At 36.2% G+C, this 15,245-nt stretch overlaps 1 protein-coding gene and 1 pseudogene across 3 annotated transcripts in view; one reads left to right on the forward strand and one right to left on the reverse strand.

Moving 5' to 3' along the window:
• Positions 1-15,245, forward strand: part of LOC127617163 (phospholipid-transporting ATPase IA) — a 197,135-nt gene that overhangs the window by 100,188 nt on the left and 81,702 nt on the right. For all 3 annotated transcript variants that reach the window (XM_052089080.1, XM_052089078.1, XM_052089079.1), the window contains 7 exons: positions 396-468; positions 3,077-3,182; positions 7,311-7,393; positions 11,557-11,606; positions 11,808-11,877; positions 12,370-12,454; positions 14,517-14,656. In XM_052089080.1, the coding sequence (XP_051945040.1) occupies positions 396-468; positions 3,077-3,182; positions 7,311-7,393; positions 11,557-11,606; positions 11,808-11,877; positions 12,370-12,454; positions 14,517-14,656 (607 nt within the window). The remainder of the gene's footprint in view (positions 1-395; positions 469-3,076; positions 3,183-7,310; positions 7,394-11,556; positions 11,607-11,807; positions 11,878-12,369; positions 12,455-14,516; positions 14,657-15,245) is intronic.
• On the reverse strand, positions 9,729-10,217 carry LOC127617177 (transmembrane protein 138-like; annotated as a pseudogene).

The raw sequence follows: 15,245 nt of genomic DNA on the forward strand, positions 1-15,245 counted from the left end.
TATCATCGTATCATAACTGCCCTCCACATTTTGGCATTGGGTCATTATTTAACTATACCTTTAACTCTTTAAATTTGATCAAGTAAAAGCAAATGTCAGCCTATTATTTAGAACCAACATTTTCCTGATCTTGAAAAGCTCAAGCAAAATAAAAAATGAATCTGACTTCATGCATCAATCTGTGTATTTGTTTTGAGTAGTCTTCTCTCAAGTGTTCCAATCCTTCATCACAGATGGAGAATGTTGTAAATGAGAGAACCTGTAGATGTCTTCCAGTGTAGGGAGAGAAAAATAAAAACAATTTCTATATTAAGATGAGTGTTTATAAAGGAGCGCACCTGTTCCTTTTGATTTATTTTTCTCTTCCTTTCTCTACCCATTTTCTCTGTATGTAGTCACAGCTCTCAATCTACAGAGGAATCTGGATTTAATGACCCCAGCTTTCTGGAAAACCTCCAAAGCAATCATGTAAGTACTGTAATAGCATCACAGCTGCTCAGTCATGCCCAGCCAGACAGGAATTTACACACAGGCTGATAACCACATGCTCACACCTCCTGCAGCCTATACCAGCTCTTTATACTACCCACCTAATCTAGTTATGAAACAGACTTTATCAATGTTTTTCATTGTTAAATACATTAAGTAAAACTTTAATTAATTAATTATAAAAATTATCTACACTTATTTTGCTGTGTAGATGTGTCAATTTCAAATAGTCCTTTTTTATGAATAAATAGATTTAATTTTAATTGGTCTTCACTTTGCCTCTTAAGTCAAGAGGTGAGTGAGATTTGACCCTGCTCTTTTGCATGTATTTGGGTAGTTAATGCAAAACATGTCCATGAGCCTTTTTATCAACATCAAGATTTTACATTTTGTATTAATGTTTAAAGGAAAGTTTCTATTTTTAGGGGCTGTGGCAGGTCATATTTGTTTTAAACGGTCCTGTGTGACAAATGAGAGCAAATATACCATGCAGTCTCTCAAATGATGAGGTCATAAAAACTACAAGCATAAATAAAAAATATAATAAATAATATATATCCCACACTGACATGTGATGTATGGTAACACATGTAAAACACATATAATATGTATATTAATGTATGGTTTTCACTGATCTAAAATGTCACTTGTACATAAATACAACGTATATATTTCGAAATACGACAAAATGACAGTTTTTGCATGTGTAATATATGTTTTTCCCATATGACACATGTATTTCTATGAATTCCTACAGTGCATATCAAAGTAACATATCACATATATCACATTATCGCTTCACGTTTGCTCATGAACTTTAGAATATATGTCTCAAATAGTGCAATTTGAAATATGTACATATATGCCCAAATATATTAACTATAATTTTATACATCTTCATATATAACCATATATTAGTTGTCTGTATGGGTAGCTAAAAAAAAAGCTAAAAATACTTTTTCAAATAATTTTAGATGTAGTAAAGCATTTCACACAGCAGAACATGTCAAACTCCCTAAAACATTTCATGTAAACCACTCATTTGTTGATTTCCATGGATTTGTGTAAGGAGATCGAAGTCAACACTGCTGTGATGACTACTACAGTATATTATCATAGCATGATTGTCCTGAAGATAGTTAGGGCCACCTGGGCTTTTCTTGCCTTTGTTAGTTCCATTCAAACAGCCTTTAATTCCTTTTCTCTAGACGCTTTTGTTTTCTCACAGGTGAGCTTAACAAAATATGAGACTATAAGGGAATATAAAACTAAAGACGACTGTAATCATATTCAAAAGGCCCAGAACAATGCTTTCCATAATCACTAATTAGGAGGATCTCACTGCTGATTCACTGCATAAGAGGCAAGAAGCATACACTTGTGTTGGATGTTAACATTTGAGCTGTAAAGATTTTCTGTCTAGTTTATACAGCTTGACTTCAACAACAGGCAATAGCGCAAACGCGCCCACAAAACATGTGCAGAATGCATTTTGCATGCATGCATCCCATTTTGTGGGATGAATCGGAGCGCTATTTAGCGGAGGATGCCGCAGACCGCCGTACATTATTTGACGCCTTAACTGAAGATCATCACTGTGATGCAGATGCCTAAATCATCTCTTAAACGTGCCGAAAGTGCGCTTGACTACGCATCTGGATATATTCCTGGCTATAACGCTCTTCTACATCAGCAGTAATTCATAAAATAGTGATCAAATGATTTTAAATCAAATTAATTTACTGCCTACTTTCATTCATGGTAACAGCACAGTCTACAATGAGCCTAAATTACACAGGTTCCGTATTTGCATGGAAAGGATTGACAGTGACGTAATTGAAATACTCGAGGCACAACGCTGTTTCAGTGCTGATTGTTCCTGCTGAAATAGATTGTGGGTGGTTGGTGAATGGGATGCAGGTTTTTGCACTGAAATGCCACACGCAAAAGTTGGGCAACTGTTCAGCGAATCTGCCCCTCAGAGTCTTATTTAAAGGATCCTGTAATGACAACTCATTGTTTCTTTTCAGTTTTGCACACGTCTCGTTTGTTCTGTATTAGTTGGACTCAAAGTATGCGCTAGTCATTTTATTTGGACAGTTCTGGGTTATAAAATTGCCTTTACCGGAAATGCTTCAGGACTAGTTCTATTTCCTTTGTTATTGTTTATGTCCTTGAAATGGTCTATAGTTTTGTTCCCCATGTGTTTACAATTTCAAGGAAATCAACCTACGAACGGCTTAATTGTAGTTGCTATGCATACTAAGCTGGAATAGTAGAGAATATTTTTACATCGAGAAAGTTACACGCTTCAGCTTTAAGAATTAGGAATAGTAAAAAAAAATTATTAGCATCACTAAAATAAATTGCTGTACTTTCCAGTTTGCCAGTTTATTTGGTGTACTGTACTGACCACCTTTCCGAACACATGGTTTAAAATGATGAGTATGTAAGTGAAATTTGTATTTAATTGTTGTGCATTCGAAACAACCCTTTCAGTGTTCATTTGTTTCTTTGTTTTGAGTGCCCTTAAATGAGTGCATTCTCCTTATCTTTTCCCCCTTTCTTCTGTTCTTGTTCTCTGCAGCCCACCGCTCCTGTCATTATGGAGTTCATGACCATGATGGCAATCTGTCACACTGCTGTTCCTGAACGAACGGACGACAGGATTATATACCAAGCTGCATCTCCAGGTTAGCTGTTTACGTTACACCAGAACTACTGTATATTTTTCAAATGTGAAACATAGGTAGCCTTCAAGTGCTGTTGAAAATATCATAATTATTAGTTTTAATGCACACGAATTACCAAGAGAAATCATATTTACAATTGGGAATTCTCAATGATACCAGAGTTGTGACGTTAGATAGGGCATGTCCACATGCAAGCTAGCAGAAACCAAATAATGTATGCAATTGATTGCAGTGAATGGCTTTGCAAAGATATTTAAATTTCAATGCTTTTACTATTATATTTAGGTGTTGGGATTGGGAAGGCTATGGCATAGCTTTTAGTCGGCTAATGTAAAGCGAATGGCTCACCATTCACATTTTGTGTTATGATAATTATTTGCTAGATAGCATGCAAAAATCATAGGTTGTGCAGAAGTGATGCAGGTGCATTCAGTAAGGCCAGAAACGTACTTTACACAAGTACATGTATGTACATGCGAGCACTTGGCTAATGCATTGCCAACGTGCAGTTTGTTTGAAAATGCAATGTGCACTATTGCGTTAATATGCCGATAACAAACCTCAGTACTCAAGGGGGCGATTCTAAAGTCTCTGCCATTAAACTATGGAGGCCCAAACCTGCATAAATAATTAATGAATAAATGTAATCATAAAAAAATAAATAAATGAATAAATGTCTTGATAAAACAAATATAATTAGTTTTTAATCAAATTTATTCCTGAATTTATTATTATATGTCTTTATTCCTTTATTATTTTCTATATTTATTTTTAACGTTATTTTTATTCTTTTTAACTTTTAATTATTTATTCATTTATTTTGCATATTTTTTTTATTTATGTGTTAATTTATTTTTTATATTTATTTATTCCCACATATATTTATTTCCATATTTATATATTCCCATATATATTTATTTATTTATACATGTATTTATTTTTACTTTTCTGTGTGCAACATGTACAAATGAGGGAGGCGGTCCTTGCGGAGCTTCAGTGCATCATTGGATGCGTCAGAGCTCTAGTACTTATCGGGAGCAGATGGACGTCCACCTTAGCCCCCGCTGACTCGCACAGATTTTGAATATGCAGGGAAAAGTTTTGCAGAGAGTTTAACAATCCAGGATGTGCTACGACATTCATACCAGCATACAGCTCTCCTAAAACATCAATAAGCACCACTACTCTAAATGAAACAGTCATTTGATGTGTGGTTATCGACTTCCTTCGCAAGTGTCGCAACTCTCTAGATATATGTGAAGAGTCAGCTATATATATTTTTTTATTGCAGATGTATGCATAAACGATCAGGGAAATGAAGCATGGTTGTATCTTTTACAATGAACAATCATAACAGAAAACAATATTATGGATTTGCAGACATCAAAATATGAAGTTATATACGCAGAAAAAAAAGAAAAGGACAAGGTTAAATCATATCATTTATGAAACTTGCTCATTTTGTGGTTTTGTTGAAGAAACAGCTCCCCATTTATTTTTGGATTGTAGTATACCAATAAATCTTGGATTGACTTAAGCTCTTATGTTTTTAGCCCCACAAATAACTATAGTTTACATGATATTGCTATGACCTGACGTCACATCAAAACAAGTCAAGAGTAATCGAGTACATGCTTCAGTCTACAATAAGCCAATGGTAAGCAGGACCCGCCCACATCATTATCATACAAGAGACAGAAATGTAAGAATAAATACAAAAATAAATAAATATGGGGATATTATAAATATGGGAATAAATAAATATAAAAATAAATGAATGCATAAATAAATAATAAAAAAACAAAAACAAATGAAAGAATAAAAATGTTTTAAAGAATAAAAATAAAAAGAGAAAATAATAAATAAAGGAAAAAAAGTCATACAAAAATACATTCAGGAATAACTTTCTTTAAAAACGAATTATATTTGTTTTATCAAGACATTTATTCCTTTATTTATTTTCTTATTATTACATTTATTTATTTATGTATTTATTTATTATTTTTGCATGTTTTGTCCTCCATATTAAACTGGATATATTGATGTTCAGTTAAGGTGAAGTGAGTATATCGACTTGAACTTGCTCAGCATTATTGTATTTCAAACTGTTGCTCTTCCATTAAAAGAAGAGAAAACTCACCATTCTAATTAGCCGGTTCTTTTGAATCTACAGCACGAAGCACAGCGCTTCCTATATACAAGTCATCTTATACTGATGTGCAAGTTATGAATGCCCAACTCTAAAACGAATTAATAACTATTGAAGTCTCACAAGCCTGAAGTACAACATTAGGCTAAAAAACAAAGTCTAAACTGTCTCTGGAACGGTTTCTGTTTATTTAATGATGATCTCTCTATCAAATCAAACAGTTCAGTTACTGACTGGTTGTTCAAATGACAATGTATAATTAAAGATACACAAGTTTTTTTGTAATAAGTGGAATTGTATAAAAAATAAATGAAATATGCCATCACATTTTGTGTTGGTTTAGATTTCTTTACTTAAAATAGATTAAGGATCTATTATTGGATTGTAATTATTTCTCTAAAAAGTCTGCAAACACACATTTTACAGGAACTCCATTAAATGTATTTCTGATTAGTTATTTCTGCTCTGTACAAAAAGTACTGCAATCATAAAATTCCTTATGATTCCCAACCCTAGCATGCAATACATACTTGCTTTACTTGTATTATGAAGTGTGGTCTAAAGTATTTTTGAATGCAACAACTCACAAAATCGGGCTTGCATCGCTAGAAGTGTTGGCAATCATGTACTTGCATAGAGTATATTTATGCATTATGTGGAAATAAATAGCTTTTGACATAGTTTTGGTTTGGGTATGCTTTTGTATTTGTTTCAGACTTGAATGTGTCAAGTCATAATAACAACTGACAAATTTAGACATTTTTAGCGTAGACAATTTAGACAAAAATGGACAATTTTCCCATGTGCACTTGAAGGCAGCTATATTTAATTAAAAAAAATGCAAGAACTCTTTGACAAAGAGATCATTGTGTCTTTGTCTCCAAGATTATCGAGTCTTCACCTCATTCTTTCTCAGTGTCTTAGGTCTTCGTCTAAACACTTATTTTTGCTTTCCCACACCCTTGGTAAACTAGCTCTTTGCCACGATAGGCAGCTGTGGCCTTTTTAGATTTTGTTCTGGTAAAGAGTGAAGAGGAAGTGAAGAGGGCAGCTGCTCTGTACTCTTAATTTCCTGTTTTTCTGTCTAGTGGGACTGATTTGGTTTTCAAATATCTTGGAGATATCAGTTTCGAGCTTAGACTGAGAACTGTGTTGTGAATCTGTTCTGGTGCATTAATCATGTAGCCTCACAACAGTCTACTGGAGGCATTGATGAATGTAAAACTTGTATTGCAGCGAAGTAAGAGATGAGTTAATTAATGCTGGTTCACTCTTGGCTGGTTTGCATTTGACACCTCATGGTTATGCATAATTACCTTTGCATTAACCAGACATTTTAATTTTCCTTCAGAGTCACAGTGCATCTTGAATAATAGTGAGACCTGCTTTAGAGAGAAATGGAAAGATTGATCCAATTTTAAAGACCAGATTAAATAAAAAAAAATGTTACGTTTTGTTGCATTTTAAAGCCATCTATTAGCTACTGTACTACCTTAGAGTTGCCAAAATCAACCTTGATCAGATTTATGCATTTTAAAATGGACCACAGATCAAATGCTCTCTAGAATGTCCTTCCCCTTAGTACCACCTGCAATATACAAATCATTGTTCATGGAAGAAGTAGCCTTTATTTTGTCACACATTATAATTATTATATATATATTTTTTGCATATATACAGTGAAATATTTTATTTATTTATTTTGCATATCCCAACTAAGCTGGTGTCAGGGCACAGATAGGGCCTTGTTCCATGCCCCAACAGTGGCATCTAGGTGGTGCTGTGGCTTGAACCCCGACCTTCTTGTCAGTAACCTAGAGCTTTAACCGCTAAGCCACCACTGCAAAATATGTAAAATAATGGCTAGTTTCCATGTTGTAAGTAAGAAGTGTTGTAAGGAAGTAGTCATTTGGCAGACATTTTTATCCAGTGCAACTTAACCATCACCTGCCCTGACCACATGCTGTCTTGTTTCACAGATGAAGGTGCTCTGGTACGTGCAGCACATAACCTGGGATTCGTGTTTTCTGGGAGAACTCCAGACTGTGTTATTGTTGAGTTGGTAAGTAGAGACATCCTGGGAATAGACGATGATTTGCCCCGGGAGCATGACTCACCCTCTGTCAAGCTGCAGAGCTCGCTCACACTTTACACTGTGGAGAACTATTACAGGCAATTTGTATGGCGCTGTCCCACATCAACAGATCCATTATTTCCTTATTGTAATGTATGATACAGAAGAAGTCATTGCAGACTTGTGGTAACTGCATTAAGAGCACTGAGTCATTGAATACCAAACATTCTTGTTGTCTGAAATTAATAACCCTCTCTCAATCTATACTAAGTTTTTCCTGAACTGCACCACAGCAAAAGAAAATACATTTTATATAGAGATTAGTTGTGTGTTTGCAGTCTCAATTTAATGTGATGAGAGAAAAAGACTGGTGACTACAAATAAGCCAAGACATTAGAGACAATAAAATGCATTTCTGTTTCATTGATTTATGCAGTGTGACCTAGGGCTGGACAATAGCCTTTATTTTTGTCACACATTATATACATTTGCACATATACAATGAAATTATATATATATATTTTTCACATATCCCAGCTAATCTGTGGTCAGAGTGTAGGGTCAGCCATGATATGGCAACCCTGGAGCAGATAGGTTCAAGGTCCCAACAGTGTCATCTTGGTGGTGCTGCGTCTTGAACCCCGACCTTCTGGTCAGTAAGCTAGAGTCTTAACCGCTGCACCACCACTGCCCCAATATATATATATATATATAGTTTCATAAAGAGCGCTTCAGTAGACTAATTTCACGATCTTTCAGGGCTGTGCAATTCATCAAAATAACTTAAATTTTCATTCAGATTAAACCGGTGACTTGCTGGCCTCACGTGTTGCATTTGCATTGTGAAATCAAAGTAATGCAGGTTAAAGAAACATCAATTAATTACCGCTTAAGTTATTATACAAATCTACAATGCGGCACAGAATAACAGAATAGGAGAAGATTATAGCATTTCAGGAAATGCAGAACATTGTAAACCGTTAAATACACGTCACTTTTTCTGTGTCAAAATAAAAGCTCCTTTTCAAGTTAAAGTAAATACGACAGCACTTTTAGTGTCAAAATAAAAGCCCCAGGTGATGAAGTGTTATGCCACAGGACATAAATATATTGCTTTTGTATAATGAAAATCTAATTATCAGAATAATAATTATAATTCAGATTTATATTATAATAATAAACATGGCGTGTCCCACTTTAATAATTTAGCATTATGCAATGTTCAATTAAGGTTCAAAAATAAGTCAGCGAAGTGCCTTTTCACACCCTGTTCATTCACAAAAATGTATTAGTAAAAACATATGAAGGTACATAATGCATTTATATTAAGCTAATTTATATCACTGTATATGAAATATAAATGTAAATGTGCATATCAATGAAAATTATTGTGTTTTAACCCTTTTGTTTCCTTAGTAAAAAACTAAATATTTTAAAATAGATTTATATTTAATGTCTTTAAAATATTGAATCTATTTGGCTACAATGGCTGTTTGGATGAAATGATGGTATCTCAGATTTATATGCCATCCTAGATGTGAATGACTTTCTTCTGCAGAACACAAATGAAAGGTTTTAAAAGAATATTTCAGCTCTGTTGCACCTCACAATACAAGAGAATGGTGACCAAACCTCGGAAGGTCCAAAAAGCACATAAGGCAGCATAGAAATAATCCATACAATTCCAGATGTTTACTCCATGTCTTCAGAAGCGATATGATAAGTGTGGATGACAAACAGATCAATATTTAAATAATTGTTTAATATCAGTCTTTTTTTGAATAGTTTGCTTAAAAGACACATTTACAAACAAAATGTTAAAAACTTGTTGAAACATCTAAAATTAAACTATAAAAACAATGGTGATTCTCCCCAGCTCCACTTCTCAAAAGGCAAACTGAAGTTTACGAAACCTTTCTGTACAATAAAACCACGGTAACTAGGCCAGGCATAACAACACTGGCTCAACGAATGGTGTGAGTTTAGGGTGGGGCTACCTGCTAGACTGACCAATGGCTGATTGGGGGAGTGTAATAAGTTATTATTTTGCAATTTTATAAGGTGCACTAGTGGCACATTTCAGCTTCAAAGTGATTGTAAAGTCTTAACTTAGAAAAGCCAAGAACTTGGTCAGAAAAAAGCTACAAATGTCTTTGTATGCAAGAGAAACATGTGCTGTCAACTGCTGTCCTGAGTTTTTCTCCTGCTCAAAGCCTGTATTTAGTTTTCTTGAAATTCCTGGTTATTATTCAAAGACTTTGGAAAACAAGTCATCAGTAATGTTTTTTAACATTAACTTTAAGTAGTTTGTCACTATCGGAGCTCACTGTCGTGCTCTAGTGAATGCGTCACGTAGCCACGGAGAATCTACGTAAAGTCTGGGGTCTCCCAGGTACTCGGTTGTGTGTTTGTAGAAGTAGTAGTACAACACAGCAGCCAGTCTATGGAAGACAAAGAGTACCTGCAAACCATCCATCCTTACGAAATGTTTGGACTCCATCCACCTCAGGTTCATGATCCAACAGTGAAAGCAGATGCTGAAAGTCAGGTAAAGTGCAGACAGCATAAGCAGTGCTCTGAATAGCTCCATTAACAGGGACACCAGTCCCACCTGAAACATGTATGTGTTAAACATCACGAGAAGAATGATGATCACGTTAAACAGGATGCCAATGTCCTTGATTATGAACAGCACTAGTTGGATGACCGGGGCGGCCCTCAGGAGTTAACTGAAGGAGTTGACAAACAGGTTAAAGGTCTGCAGTGCTTGCTGGATCAGCAACATCAGTGAGTAGTTATTAGTCTGGCGCATTTCTGCAGCGAAATGGACCTCTTCGACCCAGACTGGAACTCTTCTGAGGATCTTTAGATAAAATATTAAGTGTTCTTTTGAGAGCGCAGGATTCCTCAGAGCGTTTTCACATATTGTAGGTCTTCAGCTATGTTCCACCCGTATGACTGCAGTATTTTTGTCCCTGAGTATCTTGAAATCCATCTGAATCATAAATCTTTACCAATATCACAGATTACCTGTGATTTTAAATGACCAGTTCTGATAATATCCAGTTCAATTATAAGTTCATTTTGGTTTGAAATTGATGGTTGGAGGAGTGATGCTGTATTTTTTAGGCAGTGTTTTGCACTTTTGGACGTGATTTTCTCACATTGCACACTGTCTCAATGAAGAAGCACTAAGGATCATGTGATGTGATGCAGAAGCATGCAGTAGCTCTCTGTTTTCACTCTTTCTTTAGTTGCAATGAAAAAGGTTTTTTGTTTGAAACACTGGAAGGAATAAGCAGAGGTCCGGTCGATGTTCTTCAGATATCTGCATCAGGCACTTAATAGAAACTTACTGTGAGCGAAGATTAGAAAAAATTTAATTAGTGAGACTGAAAGCACTGCTGTTTTCTCAGACCTGGGAGCAAGAAGTCACACTTTGCAGCTGTAATTGCTTAATTTGATGGCAGCACCAGTGTAAGAGGGTGAGTCTCGCAATCCCCAGGCTATAACGCTCTAGTTCTGGTCTTTCAATGCAAGACAGCCCCCCAAACCAATACTCATTCTATAAGACACATGGGTCCAGCAAAAGCAATTAAAACTTTATGTGTGCTTAAAATTAGATAACAGAATGGTGGGGCTGGGTTGCATGATGGTATATACCATGCAATGTTAGAGATGCGTCATCCAGTAGAGATTCTGCTATTACATTTATATGCAGGAGATATATTTGCGATGGCAATCAGTGGGCAGGAGTATTGATGACATAGGGAACATGAAGCAGTGTCAAAGTAGAGAGCAAGTCAAAGTGGCTGGTGCTTTTCAGAAGTGGGGAAGCAATCGTTTGTTGCGAAGTCCTTTCCGTTTAAGGGCTTGACCAAACATCATATAGAGAAGCCGAGCTTCCAGGCGGCACAAAAATACATTGGTTGAAAGCCAAATGTGCAGATGCTTTTCCCCATGCAAATAGCACTCAGGAATCTACAATATACTCCCATAGAAGCATGGCATCCGGGCAGGACATAAAATTATGTGTTTAGAGCCTCTCATCCAATGAACATCCATTTAAATCCCCTAAAAATCGAATTGTACAGGAATCTGTCATAGTGTCAAAGTGTCTTTACGGTCTTCTATCTCTCTCTGTCTTTCAGCTTGAAAAGGAGGAGAAATATGATCTACTGCATGTTTTGGAATTCACAAGGTAAACTATGTTACAGCAATTGCTGCATTTTCTCATGTTTTAATTTCCATTTTCAATTGTTCAGCTCTGTCCATTCACAATGAGGATGTTGCTGTATTAATAGCACCATCTTTCCTTATAGTAAAGATGATGTCAGTGATTATGATAGGGATGATGGTGGTTTTCTGTGTCTAACCCTGACCCCCCCCCCTCCCCCAACAGTACCAGAAAGAGGATGTCAGTCATTATGCGCACTCCATCAGGAAAGATCCGCCTTTATTGCAAAGGAGCTGTGAGTATCTGTCTGTTGCTATGGCAATAGAGAGACGTCAGACACTTAAAAGCAAAGTCGCAGTGCTTTCGAGTGTTCTCTTGCTGCTCAGTGCACAACAAAATTAGACAATTGTTTGTATTATGGTGTAGAGTTTTCATTGACTTCTATTGTTTTCATACTCAGCTAATATTTATATATTTTTTTATCTATTTTCTATATAATCTTGATCTGAGTGTGTATGCATGTGAAAAAACAGCAGCATATGTTATAAGAGAGTGCTGGAAGCTCTAAGTGCTCAGATAGAGAATGCAAAGAGGAGATGCTTTCCATTCCCAGCTGTTGTGTAATGCATCAAAACTGGGAGAAATGTCTGTAAATGAATGTGCTCATGATGGAGAGAGAATGAATGTAGGATTAGTCAGACATTTGTTATCAATCTTTTTCACTCTGCTACATTCATGGATCTATAAAACGCAGAGCAGAATTACACCCCATGTTTTTGTCTCCCAGGACACAGTGATCTATGAGCGATTAGCCGACAGCTCCAGATACAAGGACATCACCCTGAAACACCTGGAACAGTTTGCCACAGAGGGTGAGAGGACACACACACACACACACACACACACACACACCTAGTATCAGCTTTCTCTTTTCTGAACAACCACAATCGAATGTTAGTATATTTTGCACCCACAATCAAATAAAATCACTGTAGGTGTGGGTGACATGTTGCCAGATCCTCTCATAGCAGGACTTTTCCACTAGATCAATGGGAGCTAAATATCAGGGGAGGAAGGAATGATCAGTGTGTGCTTGAATGAATTGCTGTGCTGCAGTATGAATGGTTGGTGCTCCAACTTCAATCTCTTATGAATAGACCGCCCCCTGGTGGAAGAGTGAAGTTATAGTAGTTTAATTGGAAACCTCAAGCAATCAATACCTTTGCTTTTAAAGCTGTAGTAATATACCTTTAATCTATCTGTCTGTCTGGCGGTCTATCAGTCTGTCTTTCTGTCTGTCTCTCTGTCTGTATTTAACTCTGTCTTTCTCTGTATCTCTCTCTTTATCTCTCTCTCTCTCTCTCTGTCTATCTATTTCTTTCTCTCTCTTTGTCTGTCTTAACCTTCAGAAAAAGCCAATATCAGTAGAAGTCTAGCACATACGCAAGTGTACTCCCACCTATCTAAGGATTTTGCGCATGCTCACCTAAAATGAGTAATGATACGTATGGCCGCCAGAACAACGAGTAGGCTTTTGAAAAAGTGTACAGTGCTCCTCTCTAAACCTGCACAGTGTAGTGGCAGACGGGATTGATGACCTGAATGCATGGGCAAGAATTGCTATCCAATCATATTTTCCATTTCAGTTAGGGGTGGGATATTTCTAGCGTTACTGAAATGCTGATGCGGCAGAAGTACTACAGTCGTCATAAATTGTGCTGTAAATGTACTTTGCTGTTAAATGTGAACATATCTATGCATTTACCTAACCTTGCCTTGTAAAAATTAACCATGGCATTACTACAGTAACCATAGTATCACCATAGTATTTTGTAGTAAAATAATAGTAACCACAAAATTAAACAAGGTTACTACATTATTTACATCATATTACTAAGTTTAATTGCATTAAAACTATGGTTTCTGCCAAAAAGACGTGGTTAATTTGATCCAAATCAAACCTTTGTCTCAACTCCCTGACAGCACTGTGACCAAATCACTGTGAGGAAATCAACCTTTATATTAATTTGATTTATTATTAAAAGTAGTATTAAAGGAAATATTAAGGGAAAATGGGATTATGGAAAAACTGGGGCAAAATGGGCAATCGAACCCAGGTCGTCTGTACAAGAAATGCATATCCACAGCATCTTTACACACCTCACCATTGAGGAGACAGTTGGGGGGGTGTTTCCACCAGACTATTGGAGTACAAATAGTCACGCTTTGTGGCAGGTGCTATTTGCACCTATATCTGTTATTTAAAGATATTTAACGTGAACATTACTACATTCATATAACTACACACTGCTTTACAGCTTTTGTATATACAGTATGTATATATTAGTTTATTAATTAGATTAATTATTAAGTTTTACCCATTTTACTAGTAATAAAAACATACATTTAAACCTATTAATTTAAATAGATATACAGTACTGTGTATTAAGCCACCACACCATTATTTTTAGTACTGTACTTTACATAATGCAAGCAAGAAGCTCTTACCCTGGCATGTATTTTGTATTTTTATACAGGACTACAGCAGACCATAACATTTTATAGTTTATGCAAAATATACACAGTATATACTGTATATACTTTAAAAAAAATCTTCATTCACAACTACACCACTGGCCATCATCAACTTTTTGTCTTGATTGTCCAGATTGTCCAAATTTTACCTATCTAGTTATTTTTGCAATACCATTTGGCAATGCCAGTGAACCAGAAATTACACACTTTAAACATTCTGTATATATTATTAATGTTGAGAGGAGATCATCCACCCAGTTGTGTTGGCAACAGTCTAAAAACAGAAAGAAGGGCTTCCTTCTTGGTGAAGATTAGAAGAAAAGGATTTTGGAGGAATGGAAGGTTTTGTTATTAGCATATCTGAAAAGCTCATATATTTGTGTTTGTGTGTTTCTGTAGGTCTGCGCACACTGTGTTTCGCTGTGACCGACATATCAGAATCATCATACCAGCAGTGGCTGGAGGTACATCAACATGCCTCAACGTCTCTCCAGAACAGGGCACTCAAGCTGGAGGAAAGCTATGAACTGATTGAAAAGGTGAGTCACTGAGACATGATGTCCCCCAGACAACAGAAACATACTCTATACAAGTACACAAACACTCCTTAGAATGCTTGGGATTGCAAGCTTGTCTTGAGACACCTGCGTTCTGCTTAATTCATTGCGCTGTGTTTAGCTTTTTTAGCACAAGAATGCATTCTGTCTGAAAAGCCCATAACATCTTCTGCAACCAGTTCACCATTTGTAATGCCAAGAATAGTCTATAAGAATGGGTTTTAGCCTGTGCAGTGTAATCGAAGGAGAGCTGTAACTACATGTTCAAAACATACTCTGTATTTGTAGTCATTAAAAAATTGGCAGTTATAAGATACTCTTTACATTTAACTTGGACTACAAATCAAAACTTGCCTTCATAAGTGTGCTACCTGTTCATGAATTACTATGTAGTCTGCAGATGTGAGGAAAAACCAACATCGCAGCAGGGAGATTTGAGGACAGCTTGCAGGTTGTTCAGCCGGGCTGTCTTCTTCTGTAGGGCGTTTAGTTTGGCGCGTCTCAGAACAGTTCCATAGACACACAGAGCTTCAGTTTGATCAATGCAGACTGGGCTCTCATGGCATTTGTA

This window comes from Xyrauchen texanus, chromosome 23, assembly GCF_025860055.1.
Source record: "Xyrauchen texanus isolate HMW12.3.18 chromosome 23, RBS_HiC_50CHRs, whole genome shotgun sequence".
In the NCBI taxonomy this organism is placed as follows: domain Eukaryota; kingdom Metazoa; phylum Chordata; class Actinopteri; order Cypriniformes; family Catostomidae; genus Xyrauchen; species Xyrauchen texanus.